General features: G+C 36.1%; 1 protein-coding gene across 2 annotated transcripts in view; it reads left to right on the forward strand.

The window, feature by feature from the left end:
• LOC136864546 (uncharacterized) overlaps nt 1–6,658 on the forward strand; it is a 628,768-nt gene extending 622,110 nt beyond the window's left edge. For both annotated transcript variants that reach the window (XM_067141666.2, XM_067141667.2), the window contains exon 12: nt 4,757–6,658. In XM_067141666.2, the coding sequence (XP_066997767.2) occupies nt 4,757–5,874 (1,118 nt within the window). In that variant the 3' untranslated portion in view covers nt 5,875–6,658. The remainder of the gene's footprint in view (nt 1–4,756) is intronic.
• Nucleotides 6,659–19,742: the final 13,084 nt, after the last annotated feature.

Below are 19,742 nucleotides of genomic sequence, written 5' to 3' on the forward strand. Positions count from 1 at the left end.
GTGTCTTGCCAAGCTTAAAACAAAACTGTACATTGATCTTTTGGTCGCTCATGTTCCTGTTCGCCATTCAGAACCAATTTAAAGATAAAAATTTCATTGTTCCGTATTGAAATTATTGATGTTAAAAATTAAATAATTGAAAAGGAGGTTCAACCTATTCAATACTTAAAAGAAAGAAATGCAGTAATCACATTCCTATTTAAATGGGACCGGTTTCGACCTTAGTCCAGGTCATCATCAGCCGTAAAAACATGTACCGGTACAATGTTTATGAATATTGGAGGTCAGTTTCACACTCTGATAGGCACAAAAACACGACACCACATTCTGTCATGCACAAAGTCACAACACTATAAACTAATATACGAAGATCAAAAATAACTTCTGATCTTCGTATATTAGTTTATAGTGTTGTGACTTTGTGCATGACAGAATGTGGTGTCGTGTCTTTGTGCCTATCAGAGTGTGAAACTGACCTCCAATATTCATAAACATTGTACCGGTACATGTTTTTACGGCTGATGATGACCTGGACTAAGGTCGAAACCGGTCCCATTTAAATAGGAATGTGATTACTGCATTTCTTTCTTTTAAGTATTGAATAGGTTGAACCTCCTTTTCAATTATTTAATTTTTAACATTCAGAACCAATGCACTAAAAATGCACTGTGTCAAACAGGTCTTACATGGCACACACACGATGCTCAACTGAACAACGTTGGAAGCAGGTGGTCAAAACCTGCTGCTACACAGGTGCAGCGTTGTGTGTCGCCATTGTTGCCGGATCGACCATTCTGACTTCATTCATCAAACTTTATTGTCACAGGTTGTATATACCTACTTCTATTCATAAAATATGCTATTTTATCTCTGTTGATATTTCCATATTATTTCACATTTCTTTGACGAGATAAAAGAATGGGTGAGAGAGGCAGGTGTAATTACTGTGGGTGTGAGTGGGAAAAGATGGTGAGTTTGAGGGAGATAATTAAACTTGTAATGGAGGACAGGAATGAAGAGGAAAGGGAAATGTAGAGTAAAGGATAGGAATAGGGAGGTGGAACAGGATAGTGATATAGATAGAAGTGAGGAAGAATTGGGATCTGCAGGTGTCAGGGATATTAAGGGGGACATGAGAGGAGGGGATCTAATGAGGAGAGTGGTCATGGGTGATTCATTTTCTAGGCATGTGAGGAAAGTGTGTAGAGGAAAGGGAATGTGGGTAGAGTATTATCCAGGAATTAGGTTAAAGCAGATGATAGGGAAAGCAGAAGAGAGGGAGGAGAGTAAGGAGTGTAAGAAGGTGGTAATTTTCTATGTTGGTACCAATAATGTAAGGCAAGCAACAATAAGCAGTAACATAGTTGAGGATGTGTGGGGTCTGGTTACAGCAGCACGGAAGAAGTTTAAAGAAGCAGAGATTGTTATCAGTGGGATACTGATTGGAGGGTGATTGGGGATTTAAATGAAACTGTGGAATGGATATATGGGAAACTGGGAGTGAGATTTGTAGAACCTAATGGGTGGGTAGGGGATAGGGATCTATGCTCAGATGGTCTTAACTTGAATCTCAGTTTTACATATAAGTTAGGGGAGTTTGTTTAGAAGAGTCATACAAAGGTACATTCAGGGAAACGGAATGGTCTAGGGAGTGGTGATGACAGTTTACAAAGCATGAAGTCAAGTAAGGATGACATAAAATTGTTAGTGGTAAACCGTAGTAGTACAGAAAGGAATATAATTAAGTAATTTTATAGATACATATTTACCAGATATTGCAATAGGAACTGAATATAGCTGAGAAGTAATATTATTGTTGAGGAAATTTTCTCATGGAACTGGAGTGTTTATCAAGGAGACAGATTAGGAAAGACAGGAGGGGGCGGGTATTTGTACTGGTGGTAGAAGAATTTGTATGCTACAAAAATGTTAAGGAAAAGAGACATGAAATACTAGGTGTAAGACTTACCTCTAAAGATAATAGGCTACTTGATGTTTTTGGGGTGTACATACCCTGCAGTGCTGGCAGTGACATGACTGCATAATTATTTTATAAGATAATCATCTATGTAGAAAACTACACAGAAAGGAACATTATTGTAGCGAGCAATTACGATTATGATCTGAACTTACCAAATGTTAACTGGGAAGGGATTGTGAATGACAGAAAGCATGAACAACAAATGGTGATTAAGTTAAAATGGTAAGGAGAGCTGGATCAGAAAGTGTTGGAACCAACTAGAGAGGAAAATATTCTAGATGTTGTGCTGTTAAAATCAGATGAGCTCTATAGAGAAACTGAAGTGATAGATGGTATAAACGATCATGAATCTGTCTTGTCATAGTTCAAAATAAATGTCAAATCAAATCAAAATCACTTTATTTGTAAATGAGGTGTCTACCTTGGTGGCAAATGGTACTTTAAAATACATTATTATCAAGCATTAAATTTTAAATTAACAAGAGAAGAAGATATTTTCTAGAATACAGTATTATACAGTTTACACTAACAATTTTTTCTGTTAAACACACAGCTCATTCTTAATAAATGTATAATGTTTACAAAATTCTAATTATAATATCCCATGTACTTACAAACATAGTCATAGGAAGGAATGTTGCAAAAATATGACTATTAGACATCACCACATGACTGATGAGACAGACATGGAGAAATGTTTAAAAAGCAATTATGATCAACGGAAAATAGTAAACAAAAATGCAAACAGCCTGTGGGATGGGTTTAAAGCAATTTCTGAGGAGTGTGAAAACGGGTAAGTTATGTACCTTTAAAAGTGGTAAGAAATGGTAAGGACTCATTATATTATAAAAGCAAATGCAAAGTCATCTCTATACAGGCCATGAAGGCCCTTGGAGGAAAAGCTAAGTAAACAACTGACAGGGAATATGTGACCTGGGCAACAGCCCTAAATGCAGATCATTGATGATTGATTGAACCAACATCAATGTGTTAATTATATGGCAGTGAAACATGCATTTTATGAGCATGGGAAAAGAATAGACACTGCAGGTATTAGGTTTGAAAAAATAGCTTTTGAGGTTGATAATGTAGTCATGACATCAGACAGGAAATGGGATGAAATCAAGTGCAGAGAATAGAACCTATCAATGCTAATGGTACACTCATGTTAGAAGTATGTCATCTGACTGTTTACTGTGGCAGCATTATTTTATTCTCCTATTGGTCATCATCCCTTGTCTCAGAATTTCTTGCTAAACATAGGACCTTTGTGCTTCAGTATCTTGTCCACCCCCATTAACACCCAGTGATTTTAACTTCTTTCCAATAATTACAATTCATTTGAAGGGACGTCATTTTGCATCAGCAAATAATGTACAAGCATCATTGCAGGAGGCAGCAGCTTCAGGAAGCTTTACCAAAGATGGCAAAAGTTTTTAGTTGCCCAAAAGGAACAAATGACTGACATGGTAAGAGTGATTGTATCCAAACTGGTGTAACGTTTGGTGCGTAAAATATACACCATGCATTGGCCGGAAACATTGCCTAGAAAAAAGCGAATGTCCAGGAATATATAAGATGAAGTTTGTAATGGAAAATAAGTGCAAGTAGTCAATGGAAAAGTATAAGCTTTCTTTCTTATGAAGCAACGTGAGGAAGATGACCTCTAAAAACCTCCACCAGCTAAAGGGTTGGAGGGGTATTAAAACAAGACAAGTTTCTCAAAAAAAGAGGTTAGCATAGGAAGACACCAAGAGAGGCTTCATGATGATGCCACAAATAAAGCTGGCTGTAGAAACTTAAGATGTTACCGGTGTGCATAATGTAGGCATGTAGCTGTAAAACTGTGTTTGATAAGATGCCATGTGTATGACGACCAAGCAAGTGCTACACAGCAGCAAGATATGAAGTGTGTGATTTAACAGTATACAGAGGAGGAGATTCAAGAGTGTTTGGAAAGCAAATGGTAGAAGAGGTCCTTGAAGGGTTGAGCGTTGGATTAGAAAGTCAGGACACCAATCATCCAGGCTTGAACATTAGATTGGCTCACAATAACCACCTGTTTTCTACCATTACTTCGATCACTAATCTACACCCCTCTACAGAATTGTTGTTCCTCTCAAAATTGTCTTCTTCTTATTCTTCTTATATTTCTTCTTCTTCTTCTTCTTCTTCTTCTTCTTCTTTCCTGGCTTTTTACCCAATTATCTGGGATTGGTACTAATGTGGATTAAGCCCAATTTTATAGCCAAATGCCTCTCATGATGCCAACTCTCTGTGGAGTGATGTATTCACTATTTTGTGTTTCTGTGGTGGTTGGTAGCATGATATAATATATGTCAATAAAGATGTCTATTAAGATATCCCAAACATCCAACTCCTGAGCTAGAAGAATTAACCAAATACAATTAAAATCTCCAGCATGATTGGGAATCAAACCCAGGTCCCTATGAACTAATGACCACTATACTGACCATTCAGCAAAGGAGTCAGACTTGTTTTTCTCAAATTGATGAAGACTTAAAATTGAAATAACTCCTATTTATGTATTCTAATCAACTACAGAATTTATATCTCACTTAACTTATAGCATTGGTCTCTTGTTCTTCCAACCTAGTATCACCTTATCCGCTTTGATTTACGTCACATACTCTGCCTTTCTTTGACAATGATTTTATGGGATGGATAATGTAAACCTTTCATGTAATCATTTCTACAACAAAGGTAAACATATGACTAAATGATTCTATACAAATTTCTTCCAATCTGTTGCAGGAATTGTGTGTTCTGGGTCAACAAATGCTCCTCGACGACGAAGGCAACGCTCAGCAAGTGGTAGTGATTCATCCCAAGCATCAACCACTACTGCAGGTCCTTCTCAAGCAACTCAATATCAAGTAGTAGGTGGCTATGACTCAGCACTGGGATCATCAGCCACTTTCAGCAGCCCTCCAAGAAACACTACTCCTTCCATTTGTAGTAGTAGTGGTGGTGAAGCAGGACTCCATAGTTCACCACCATCATGGGCTTCAAGTCCTCCTACCTCACCTGATGCCAACCTAAGTAGTATAAATTTCATTCCTGATGACATCAACACATTTCCAACAGCAAACCAAGCACAAAACACCAAGATGTCTATAGCTACCAAGGGTGCAACAGTATCACAGTTGATGCAGCTCAAAGGCAGTAGCTCCATAGTAACAGCAAAGGAGGTAGCACCAGTAATTTTACAAAAAGTGACCTTTACCTCCACAAGTGAATTACGTCAAGTGCATAGGACAGGAAATACTGAAAGTGTCCATACAGCATCAACATCAAATGAAAATCAAGTGGAACAAGTACAATCTACAATATTAAGAACAACTCCAAAAGTAGTTCATTCTCCTCAAAAATTATCCACCTCAAAGGACTTACCAAAAAGTGCTAGCATTTCTTCAGTAGTTTCACCATCCCCTCCTCCCTCTCCTGCAACTAGAAAATTAGCTGTTAGTGAAGAAGTGGAATACATACCTGACCGAAAATATACAACAAGCATTTCAAGCATTGGAGGTGCTGTTATGCGCTCTAAGACAGCTGACATAGAACGAATGCTCAGGATACAAAGAACTGAAATCACTTCAGCAACAAGAGGAGGTCAAGCCAAACAGGAAACACCAAGATCAGTTCAAGAACAGAATGAAGATAAGAAAAAGTACACAAAAAGGCGATACACAGATTATAGACACCAAACGAGACAAATTCCAGATGCAGAGGCCTTAAATGAAGCAACATCAAGTGAACAATCTGATACCACTCGTACTCCAGCTACAGTACAACATAGAAACCAGGGTCCTGTTTGGAAGCGACGTGAACTGATAGCAAGTGATCCCAAAGAGCATGAGACATTCCCTTAAAGAAAATATGAAATATGGTGGTACAAGAAGGCAATGGTGAAAAATAAGAGAATGACTATGGAATGCCAGTGTAACTTAAACACAGAACAGTATAAGTAAGCCATGCAGTAAACAAAAAAATGAATGAATTTGGTTTAATAGGGTTCAACACCTCTCCAAAGCTAGTAGTAATAATAAAAACATTGAAAGCCAACACAGTTTCACTTCTGTTCATTTCCAAAAGAAAATAGTATCATGTTTACATGAAATCTGAAACATGAATTAATAAAAGAGGATTAGACTGAATATAAATTATCAATTCTACCATAACATTCATTCATTGTGTCAGCACCATATAAGAATTTTTAAAACACAGTTAATAATTTTTTTTTAAATATGTAAGTTTTACAGTAAAATATTTTTTAATAAATATGTATTCATGGAGAAAAGAAATGAAAGAGAAATGTACAGATCACTGTAGTGAATGTAAAAGTGGCCTAAAAGATATAATATATTTTAACAAATTCAGTGCTCTAGACTGAAGTAATACAAAATATGGAGGAATTATCATTATGACAATGTGCCAGCCTTTGCAAATTGTACATACCAAAGGTGCCTAAAATAGGTGTTATGCTTTCTATATGAATAATAAAATTTAATTCGGATAAATCAACAATGAATGTAAATAAAATATTTTCTTTTTTATTTCTTTTCATTATTAGGTCTACTCTAGAAATTGTAAAGCATCCATTCACTTACAAGCACATGCCATCACCCAAAATCCTTTTCTGTTCCATTCAGCCTCCTAATGGGGATGTCTTTATTCGTTACTGAATAAACTGTTAAATAAAATTTGGTGAATATTTTGACCTGTATTGTGGTTTTTAGATATATTTATATTTGATTAATAATTTTGGCCTGGAACAAACAATGATTGCTATTACAGTGGGTGCATTTTATTCATAAAGAGTGAAAACAGCAATAGCTTTTGGCACTTTTTGTTTACATACTAAATAAGGTAAGTTATTATGTTATCATTTGATAATCTTTAGGTACTTGTGAAGAAGTGTTTCTTCTTCTTCTTTTCCTACTTTTTTCCCATATGTGTGGGGTCGTGGGTGCAAACTGCATTGCACATGTGGATTTGGCCCTGTTTTATGGTCGGATGAACTTCCTGACACCAATCCTATATGGAGGGATGTAATCACTATTGCAATGTTTCTGTGGTGGTTGGTAGTGTAGTATGCTGTGTGAATATGATGATGAGGAGAGTGTTGGCATGGACACGAACACCCAGTCCCCGATCCAGAAGTATTAATCAGAAGCGATTAAAATCCCCAACCCAGCCGAGAATCGAACCCGGGACCCTCTAAACCGAAGACCAGTACGCTGACCATTCGGCCGAGTCAGACCTGTGAAGAAGTGTTTATAAAAGAAAAATTTTTAATTAGGGCTGCAACCTTCTACATGTGTGGTTCCCAGACATACAAATAATAATAATAATAATAATAATAATAATAATAATAATAATAATAATAATAATAATAATAATAATAATAATAATAATAATAATAATAATAATAATAATGCTGATGATATGATAATGATAATGATGATGATGATGATGATGACAATGATGATGGTATTATCTGAAAACACAACTGTATGTTTATACCACTTGTGGTTATGCACAGAAACCATGGGATTCCTACGTTTCTGTAACACTACAGAGAAAACTTCGATGATATTGAATTCCTTACATAATTAATTAAATTTTAAAACAAAAGAAATTTTCAATACAACAGAACAACATTACAAACATTTACATTTTTTAACATAAATTGTTTTATTAAAGAGATGAAGTTCAATTGTTGCATGAAATAAATAAAGATAACATTACAATAGTTGAATAAGAATATTTATAATCACAGACTTGCACATATTTCCAAATTGACATTCATGGCAGTGACAGCACCATTAAAATTTAAGCTACAGCAGATTTTTTTTTAATGTACTTAGATTTTCACCCACTGACACTTTATAATAGTAAATCATGGTTTTCACAGAACTATACAGGGACTGACTTTTTGTTTCTTAAATTAAAAAGCCTAACCTAAACTCAATCAACAAAATTTACCAGCTATTTTACTGTTGCCAAAGTTTTACAGTTTCACTCACTTACTGAGCGTAGGTACAGCAATGACAAATGAGGGGAATTATTCCTCACGACGTATACCACTGTTACAGTATATTCACGAAGAATCCTACAGAACTTGCAAAAACTTCACCTGATATTCGAGAGGAACGCTACTAAAATTCACAATGTACCATCATCACAGGCAAACCCACTCATACAGAACAGCCATAGACAAAATTATTTTACTTTGTGCTTGGCTCTGGGTTAATGCTGGGCAACCTACATATTTTTCCACATGCATCAAAAACATACTCTACGTGTGCCATCAATGATTTGCTGCCAAATATTTCATACATGCCAAAATACAAAAATAAATACATTTATTACAATTGATTTCATAAAATGGTTACTTCTATTACCAAGACTACCTTCAAGTGGCTATACTGTTTTCTCTTTCTTGTGGCCTCTGGTGTATGGTGCTGAACACCTCAAATGTTAACTGCAACAACTAATATGTATCCAAGCTAGCTGCTCGCCATAAGATACTATGTACAGTATCTTGAGCGAGGCCAACAGCTACCACCATGCCATCCTAAGAGAAAGAGGCTTGAAGCTCTTGCATCAAACAAGTGACTTAAACTTCACTGGGATAGCAATCTTTCGCGCTGGTAAAGAAACCCAGCTCGCTGGGGAGTCCTGGACTGTGATAAAACAAACAGGTTATCAAGACAGCTGTACTTGACTTGGCCTAGCTGTTTGCAGTTTCTTTAACTTGATAAAGAAACATAAATATGAAATTCTTTACTCCAGCAGCACTCTGCTAAAGTAAAGGACAACTTAAAGAATTTTAACAGCACACACAGATTTTTGATAATTCAACCCATTAAATCAAAATTATTATGCAATCAATCAAGCACTTGTAAAATAAAACAAGTGAATTCAACTTACAATAGTGCACATAAATCTTTAAACATAGTGTATTTGATCTATAAACAATGGAAGCACAAACAAAATAAAAACAATAAAAAACTATAGTGTTTTTTATTGCTTTTATTTTTGTTCTTCTTTGATACTTGTTCAATGTCACACTAACTCATCTAAGGTTTTTGGTGATGGATGGATGGGAACAGGCTAGGATTGGAAAGGTAGCAGCCATGGCCTTAATTAAGGTACAGCCCCAGCATTTTCCTGGTGTGAAAATGGGGGAACTAAGAAAAACCATCTTCAGTGCTGCCAACAGTGGGATTCGAACACACTATCTCCTGAATGCAAGCTCACAGCTGTGTGACCCTAATTGCATGGCTAACTTGCTCAGTCAACTATATTGTGTAAGAGTGGAGGGGAGGTGCAGTGTTTACTACAGTGTAGTAGAGTCAATAAGTCTAAGTACAGTATACTAAGTGTTCTCAAACAGGCATTAACACAACCGTAAATGTTCAAAAGTCTTTTGACAAGAACTGTTTAGATATTTAATTCTAAATTCTGAATTTCTGTGTGTTGAGGAGTGATTGAAAACCGTTAACTAATCCAGTACCACCTTCTAAGCATAAAGATTATTCCAAAGAGTTTAAGGAGGCAGTAATATGTGCCTTGTAGGAGGGGAGATCTCGGGCAGAGGTTGCTTGTATGTTGAACACATCAACTGGTATCTGTCTAGAAAAAACTATTCACAGTACGTGGTCATATGCACAACAAACCACAATAATGTTGACCTTGAAAAACAACTAAGAGAATAGATAGGCTAATTAGAAGGCAATCAGTAGCAGACCCTAGAAAGATAGCATGATATATTACTGATGATCTGAGGCAGAATTATGGAGTAGATGTCCATGTATCTGCTGTAAAACATAGGTTACAAGATCAGTATTTGTTAGCTCACTGCCCTTGCATGCAACACGAAGAAGAGACTTGCCTTTGAAAACTGGATACAGCAGAAGTGGTCTAGGGTATTATGGAGCAATGAAAACAAATTTAATATGACATTATCTGATGCTATTTAATATGTTTGTCACCCTAGAAATAGAATATACCATCCATGCTACCAGGTGGGAATGACATGGTGTGGGGATTCATCTCTGCTATCGTCGCCATAAGACCTAACTGTGTTGGTGCGACGTAAAGCCAATAGCATCTCCTCTAAGGGCCTAGGCCCATTAGTGCGCATCGATGGGATAATGAACGGTCCTGAGTACAAGGATATTTTGGACAAGCATATGCTACCATATGCTAGAAAATAATATGCCTTGAAAGTGATGTTTTCAACATGATAATGATCTCAAACTATGATATAAATATGTAACAGATTATGTGCAAAAGAAGAAGATAAAAGGTTTCCCATCGCCAAGTCAAAGTGTGGATTTAAATCCAATAGAACACACATGGCAGCTGCTGCACATACGTGCAAGGACAGGCTCACATACTAGTAAAGTGGAGTTCTTTAACAGTTTGAAATCTGAATGGGCATAAATCCCTAAAAACAAAATTAGATCCCTTATTGCTTCCATGCCTGAGAGTGTCATGCTGTGATACAAGCAAAAGTCTATGGAATGAGATATTATTTGAACACTTGTTTGATTTACTTGTCCAAAATGTCTTAGTCAAAATATTTATGAGCTTCAAATTTCACAATTTAATTTTGTTACAAACAATATTCTACCCAGGTTAGTGTGTTTTGCTGCAATTTTTTTATTGTTCATATTTTATATTATGCATTGTACAAGAGGCAAAACAATGCTATGGATATATCTATCACAATAAAAGTTGTTGTCAAAACACTTATGAGCGCTACTGTTTAAAAATTTTACCTCCCTTAAATGATTTTTGAGAACACACCTTAGTTAACAAAATTACTGGGAAGCAATGAAAATTTTTAATTTTGGTGAGATATGTGGATTGTGGCTTGCTTTTGACAAATTTTGCACTATCTCTTAATTATTTACTATCTTGACCATGTTATTCACTTCCAAAATGTTTTACTTTGGGTTTTTATTAGCATTATATAAACACAAAAAATTGAAAACATAACTGTATTGTCTTAATATTATAAGTGTTGAAATATTTACCATATTTACTTGAATGGTTAAAAGCCTAAAAATTTATGATACATTTTGTTTTCAGTTTTTGATACATTTGTCATCAGTTCATGTGGATTATGTTTCAGAGTCTAAAGTAGACTTTTTCCAAGAGCATTTTCCATAGCTTATAATAAAGAATTATCATAACTGATTTGTTTGTTAAACAAAAGATAAAGTTGGAATTCAAGAGAACAAACTGGGGCAAATATTTGTTTATAGGAGGAGGAATTAGGGATTAGTATAATTTACCATGGGAGATGGTCAATGAATTTCCATCTTCTTTGAAATCATTCAAGAACAGGCTAGGTAAACAATTCAGTAGCTCAGCCAGGATCGACCGATAGGGGGGTTATAATTTCAAAATGATGACAGGACATAATGAAGGTGCTTGTGCATATGTGATGCACACATGCACGAGTGCCATTATAAGGACACTATACAAGTAACTTATGTTGATATTGAGATTGCCGTACTGGTGCACTTCAAAATCTTACATCAAAATATAGAACAAAAACAATATGCTCAATGTGAATATTTTTATGGCGAATGGTATGTTCAGATCACAATCTAAAATCCAACTTTTGAGGCTTCTTAGAAAATAGATTCAAAAGATCTGTTGGTTTACAATAATGTCTCTGCGAATGTTCAAAAGAGCCAACCCATTGAGTCAATTTTCACTTATTTTTCTGTTTATTTTCTTTTGTCAAAGAAATCTATGAAGGGGGTCTAAACCCCAGCAACATCCCCTTGACTATGCCCCTGAAACAACTGATAGGGAATCTGTGACCTGGGCAACGGCCCTAAATGCCGATCAGTGGTAAATGAATGAACAAAATATTCAGTTCTTAGACTCCAATATTCAGAGTTCTACTAGAACACTTGTCATGCATTCATTTTTATCAGTTTTGTAATAGTTCATGGTGATCACTAAATCAAATTATTTTATCATTTCAAATTTTCCTTAGGGCAACTGCATTCGTTAAACCTTAACTGAGTCAGCCAATTAAGAAAAGCTAATCTCTGACTCAGAAGCATGAAAATAGAGGCTTGCAAAGAAAAACTCTAGCCCAAAGAAAATCCAACAGATGTAGCACAGATTTGGAGGAACATAAATATGAGGAAAAAACAACAGAATTGGGACGCCTATTTCCTAGCATACATATTTCAGTTCTTTTTGTTTTCCCCATCTTTTTTTATTATTGAAGATGAGCTGTAAACTATACAGGTAATAATGGTGTATATCTCTAAATGTACTGTCCTATATTAAAGGACAATGAGTACTGACTTTAGGTATTCCTTTCTGTTTTTTCTGCTCCAGGATTCTTCTTACTCTGCCATTTGACAATGAGTGAATTGACTTGTAATTTTCCTTGAATATGCAAAGACCCTGTCCTCCATCCACACCCCCTAACCCCCCCCCTCCCATGGCACTACAGCCCTTGAAGGGCCTTGGTCTACCAAGCGACCATTGCTCAGCCCGAAGGCCTGCAGATTACGAGGTGTCGTGTGGTCAGCATGACGAATCCTCTCGGCCGTTATTCTTGGCTTTCTAGACCAGGGCCGCTATCTCACTGTCAGCTAGCTCCTCAACTCTAATCACGTAGGCTGAGTAGACCTCGAACCAGCCCTCAGGTCCAGGTAAAAATCCCTGACCTGGCCGGGAATTGAACCCAGGGACTCCGGGTAAGAGGCAGACATGCTACACCTATACCATGGGGCCACACATAATATAAATGCAAATACACTGTTTTGAACTACTGGCAGGCTCATCAATGTATTGACATTGACTGCATTTCTAATGTTACTTTCATTAATGAGAGGGTTATTAAAGTGAAGGTGTGTTTGAAAAGAGAATATCTTACAATTGTGCAGGTCTGTACCAGTAGGTATTTTTTGACAGTTTGACATTCTTATCAATGGATGCCCTTCCCACTTTGGAGTAGAATCGAAACAGGAAAGAGCATTCTGCAATAAAACAGTATGAATTGAACCACGTAAGGGCATCCACACATAAAATGGCATAAATCGAACCAGGTAAGGGCATCCGGCTCTAAATCTGCACGAATCAAAATAGGGAACGTCCGGCCGTAAAACTGAAAAATAGTTGCTGGGAGACATAAACTACAAAAATGATCCTACTTTTTTTTGCTATTTGCTTTACGTCGCACGGACACAGATAGGTCTTATGGTGATGATGGCACAGGACAGGCCTAGGAACGGGAAGGAAGCAGCCGTGGCCTTAATTAAGGTACAGCCCCAGCACTTGCCTGGTGTAAAAATGGGAAATAATGGAAAACCATCTTCAGGGCTGCCAACAGTGGGATTCGAACCCACTATCTCGGGGATACGAGCTCACAGCTGCGCGCCCCTAACTGCATGGCCAACTCGCCCAGTAAAATGATCTTAAAGGGGATATTGGTGAAATTACAAGATTCGAAGTATTTCTTCAGTCAATGATAAAAAGGGTGTTTTGGTAAAACTATGAAAATAGAATCTGGTAAGGTACATGTACATAAAACTACAAGAAAAAGAAGTGTGTTTTGGCAAATTTATAAAAACAGAAGCCGTTCTGCTGAACTGAATGGTAATCTGGTACATATATTCTGATATACATGGTATCTTCTTTCGTCTCTCTATATAATATACAGAATATAATATATGTCCCAGAATTTTTTAAAAATTTTTAAATAACTCAAATCAATATCTACATATCTCAATCTGAACAAAAATCAGTCTGCAGTGATAACAATCAAAGGCTGTGGAAAAGATGCAGCAATCCAGAAAGGAGTGAGGCAAGGCTGTATATTTCCACCTCTCCTTTTCATTGTTTACATAGAACAGGCAATACAAAAAATTAAAGAAGAATTTGGGAAAAGGAAACACAATCCAAGGAGTGGAAATCAAAACTATGATATTTGCGGATTTCATCCTAGAAAAAATGGACAATTTTTTACCCATCTAGCTGTACACTCAATCCGCCCTCTCTGTCTAGAACACTATGGCATGAGTAAAATAATGATATGACCAAGCTGGGCCAAACTGCTGAATATGGGACTTAAATGCAAAATGTCAAATATTTTCAAAATGGTGTGTCCTAGAGCAAAATGGATAATTTTCAACCCTTCTACACATACCTCACATCCGCTCTCACTGCCTGGAAGTCTATGGCAAGAGTCAAAAAGAGATAGGACCAAGCCAGACCAAATTGCCAAATTTGGTGCATAAATGCAATGCCAAATATCTTGAAAATTGTGTGCCCTAGAGCAAAACAAACAATATTTGACAGCCCCAAATGTACATATAAAATTTCACACTGTATTGATTTTAATTTTTCTATGCCTTTTGAACTGAATGGTAATCTGGTATACATATTCTGGTATGGTGTTACTTTAATCTCCTAATATAGCGTGAGTGTAGTTGAAGATCCTGTAATTTAGTCATAATATTGCATTCGATAACATTGATTGGACAAAGCTATTTGAGATTCTGAAGGTGATTGGGATCAGATACAGACAAAGAAGAATTATCTACAATCTGAACAATAATCACTCTGCAATGATAAGAATCAAAGGCTGTGAAAAAGAAGCAGCAATCCAGAAAGGAATGAGGCAAGGTTGCAGATTTCCTCCTCTTCTTTTCATTGTTTACATAGAACAGTCAATAAAAGTAATTAAAGAGGAATTTGGGAAAAGGAAACACAATCCAAGGAGAGGAAATCAAAGCTCTGAGATTAGCTAATGAAACTGTTATTCTACCTAAGTATGCAGAAGATCTGGAAAATTTGCTAATAGTATTGACACAGTCTTGGAGAAGGAATACAAGATGAAAATAAATAAATCCAAAACAAAAGTACAGGACTGCAGTCGAATGAAATCAGGTGAATCAGGAAATATTAGATTGAGAAATGAAGTCTTACAGGAAGTAGATATATACTGTTGATTGTGCAGTAGAATAAATAATGATGGCAGAAGTAAGGAGGAAAAAAGTGCAGACTAGCACAAGAAAGGAAGGCCTTTCTAAAGAAAAGAAATTTGTTCACCTTGAACATTGATATAGGAATTAGAAAGGCAGTTTTGAAGACTTTCTCATGCAGTGTGGCATTTTATTGTAAAATCTGGATGGGAAATAGCTCAGAAAGAAAGAGAATTGAAGGTTCTGAAATTTGGAGTTACAAAGGAATGCTGAAAGTGAGAAGGGTAGATCAATTCACAAATGTAGAGAGAAGAAAGATTTGGCAAAATTTGACCAGAAGAGGAAACAGAATGATAGGACAAATCTTAAGATAATGAGGACTTCTTCAGTTAGTTTTTAAGAGAAGTGTAGATGGTAATGAACATGACAAACAGATAAGAGTAGAAGTAGGATGTATTTTACATGGAAATGAAAAGGAAAATGTTAGCACAGAATAGGGAGGCATGGATGGTTGCATCAAACCAGTATATAGACTGATAACACAAACAACAACATGGCATATTTACAGTTATAAACATGCTATTACATGAAAACTGAACGATCAGCAATTTTGATCACAATACTGCACAAAACTGGTTTAGGACTACTTGTGTTTATAAACGTGGCATCCTTACATTATCAACAGTGCAATGGTCATGACAACAGTCGCTCATATGTTGAAATAAATATCTGTTAATTGTGCCACCTATTAGCGCAGAGTTGAATTAATTATACTACAGCAACAACCTACTAGAATAATCATGAACTGGTAACTTTTGTTTTGAAAGCGCATTTTTTATTCCCCCTAAAAACAGAGTCAAGCTGAAAACTGAGCAGTGGCTCAAGCGGTTGGGGCAGCATGACTGGGTTTAGTTCTCTGAGTAGTGCAGCTGACTACTTTGGGTTCAATTTCAAGCAATTCCTCAATAATTGAGCACTTGTATATTTAAATGCAGGTAGATGTAGGTAAATGGGAGGGATGGGAGGTGGGTTAACATATTCAATACTAATGATTGTAGAAGCACTACTGTGTATGCAAATCTTAATATAATGATTTAGCTCCATGGTGGCAATGTACCAGTAACTTTTGTTTTGAAAGCGTATTTTATATTCCCCCTAAAAAGTCAGTCCAACTGAAAACTGAGCAGAGGCTCAAGCAGTTGGGGCTGCATGACTGGGTTTAGTTCTCTGAGTAGTGTGGCTGACTACTTGGGGTTCGATACCAAGGATTCCTCAAAAATTGAGCACTTGTATATTTAAATGCAGGTAGATGTAGGTAGATGTGAGGGATAGGAGGTGGGTTAACACATTCAATGCTAATGATTATAGAAGCACTCTTGTATATGCAAATCCTAATATAATAATGATTTAGCTCCTTGGTGGCACATGAGTCTAATGGTCCCAGTAGCAAACATGTGAAAGATAAGATGGCGGGCTGGGATGAGTAGGTAGGAGTAGTCATCAGTGTAATAGTAGAATAGTCATAAATTGTGTTTAAAATTACAGATATTGACTTATAAGTCTAGCGTAATACTCTGGTATTACCGTATATGAAAATTGGACTACCGGAAATTTGAATCAAAGTAACAGATAAAACTGGTATCCTTGTGGCTATAATCATGATGAAAACTGAGCTATCAGCAGTTTTTAACTCATTACATAGTGGTTTAGTGATAAAATAATAACCTACGTTACAGTCCCGAGTGGTGGGCTGCTGCCTAATTTCACAAAATTTAGTACAGAATTTGCATCAGAGTAACCCTGTAGGAGTCATTAGTTTTGTAGCACAATGAGGGGAGAGTTTTTCAGATGTGTGTGATTAAAGCAAAGAGAGGTGGTAATGTTTCATGCCTGTATTCTATTTGTCCTGATGTGTATTGGAATGAATGCATGATAATGACTTGGGAAATAATGAATATGCAGTAAAGGATTAAAGAGTAACTTTCATCACTTTTTACTTATCAAAATAATAATCTATGTAACGTCCTGAGTGCTGGGCCACTGCCAAATTCATAGAATTTAGTACAGATAAGTATAACCTAACTCACATTCCAGATGTACCAGTAACCTCAAGTAGGATTGTTTAAGAACTGATCAAAATAGTGTGAAATGTTGTTTGACCAAAATTTCATTTACTGTATTAGCACGAAGAGGGGGAAATTTTTCAGATGTGTATGATCATTGAGGTAGGTTTGGTTGGCTTTTTTTGCAATGTGTATATTTAAGGATTTGCTCTTATTTTCAATATGTAAAATTTAGATCTGTGTTGATGTGTGTTAAATCATTTGAGCTGTCATATAAGTGCTCTCCAAATGCTGAATGCCAAATGCATCTGACAGCATTTTCATGTCCTTTAAATGTGGTGTGGAAATTGTTTCCGTTTAGCATATACAGAGTTGTCGGAAACAACATGATCTGGATATATGAGTGTTAGAGGGTTGGTTGTACAGATAAATAACTGGAAAAAATAAATAGATATCTTGTGCCATTGTAATTTTATCAGCTGCTGAATTTAGTCAATCAGATCGCTTCACAGGTGACTTCAGATGAGCTTTGTGGGGCAGTGTTGCTAAATCTGCATGTGGCTTATGACTGGCTTGAGAGCATCAATAGAAGATGTAAACTTTTCCAGAGGAGGGAGTTGAACAAGGACCTCCCTGCTAATAGGCTCACCCCAAGCACTCTACGGTGACAGTGGCTGAAACCCACAGTGTGTTAGTGTTTGATGCTCATTTCTCCGCATGGCTCTCAAGCCCAATGAAGTCACATTCAGATTTAGTAACACCTCCTCGTAAAGCCCATTTGAATCCACCCGCGAAGCGATCTGATTGGCTAACTTCAGCAGCTGATAAAATTAAAATGGTACAAGATATCAACGTATTGTTAAAAAATTCATTATCATTATGATGAACGCTCTAACATTCATATATTCAGCTTACATTGTTTCCGACCAACCTGTAAATGTGGTATTGTAGTTTGGTTCTTGACATTTCTGAGCACATTTTCAAATAAGGAAATAAATCTACTTGAAATATGTTTCAACTTCAACTGTTATAAATGGCATATGGAAAACAACATAAAATAATTAATCACTGACACAGAAATTGCCTGCAAAAATAATCACGTCACAAAGAGAAATAAATAAAAACATACCCACCAATGAAAACCCAAAATATAATCAGACGTGAAAATTTGTTAAACAATCATATTTCAAAACACAATACTCAGTATTAAAATCTGTGAGGAGCAAAATGAAAAACGAGAACCTAATTGTCACAAAAACAAGTAAACAATCATAATAAAAAAGACAAGTACATACAAAAGAACAAAATAATTCATTAACAATAATGGAATACAAGAAATCAAGGATGACCCAAGAAATGAATTTCAAAATGAGAAAAAACAAGTGATCAGGAAAACAGATCATATTGTCAGAGAGCAGAAAAAAGAAAGACTTACCATCATAATTCCCAAACTCTCCACACTAAGAACCCTCTCCAAAACATGCAACGACTTATGTCCCATCAGACCAATAATAAAGTTCAAAGATGTGCAAAGTTACAATGTAAGCTAAGTACTCAAACAAAGGATAAGAAAAAATATCTATCTAAAAAGGACAGGTAGATTATAAACACCCTAGAACTAATAAAAAAGCTAAAAATAACAGAAAGCACAAGAATGATATCCTTTGACATTTCCAACATGTACACTAATGCTCCAATAGAAGAATCAATTAAATGTATATGAAAACCATCAATTTACTACAGCAAAAAAACAAAAAATTTAATCTTCTTAGAACAACCCTAAACCAAAACAGTTTAATATACAACGACAAAATCTATTGTCAAAGAGAAGAGTTGACCATGGGCTCACTATTATCAGGAATAATAGCAAACATATTCCTACACTAACTACTTTTACCATTTTTGGAGATGCTAAAGTGCCAGAATTTTGTCCTACAGGAGTTTGTTAGGACACCAGTAAATCTACCAACTCTAGGTTGATGTATTTGAGCACCTTCAAAATACCACTGGACTGAGCCAGGAATGAGCCTGCCAAGTTGGACACAGAAGATCAATCTGAGCTACTCAGCCCAGCTCCTAAATAACAGTGCAGACAATATCTTAACCAACCAGATATCTAAAGAGTTGTTGCACTGGAGATGATACATAGATCATGTGGCACTTACTGAACACACTGAATTCCTCATACTGGTTGATCAAATTCACAATAGAAACCAGAAACCTACAAGAAGATCAAATTTTAGACATCAAAATCAGTAGAAATAATGACAACCTGTCATACAAAATTTACAGAAATTTACAGACTTCATAGAAAATAAACAATGTGTCCAGTCACCTGTACATGCACAAATTAGCAGGACTGAGTACAATGATACTCTGAGCAATATCCATACCAATGAGCACAACAGATTTCAAAAACAAAATACAGAAAATGAAACAAATTGCAAAAGAAAACAATCACCACCTCACACAGTAGATGGCTTATTACGGAAACAAAGAAAAGAACACCAGACACACTACATCTGGTACCGTAACAACAAATAAATAGTCCTCAGTTACGTGAACAAGAACATATACCAAAAAGTACAGTTTTCAAAAAGAAAGGTCTAAAAGTAGCCATCAGAATGAACAACATGCTGGAAAAACACATCAGCAAATGCAACCTAAAAATTAACTTTTCTCCAAATCAGGAGTTTATAAATT

The sequence above is a fragment of the Anabrus simplex genome, chromosome 2 (genome assembly GCF_040414725.1).
Source record: "Anabrus simplex isolate iqAnaSimp1 chromosome 2, ASM4041472v1, whole genome shotgun sequence".
Taxonomy (NCBI): domain Eukaryota; kingdom Metazoa; phylum Arthropoda; class Insecta; order Orthoptera; family Tettigoniidae; genus Anabrus; species Anabrus simplex.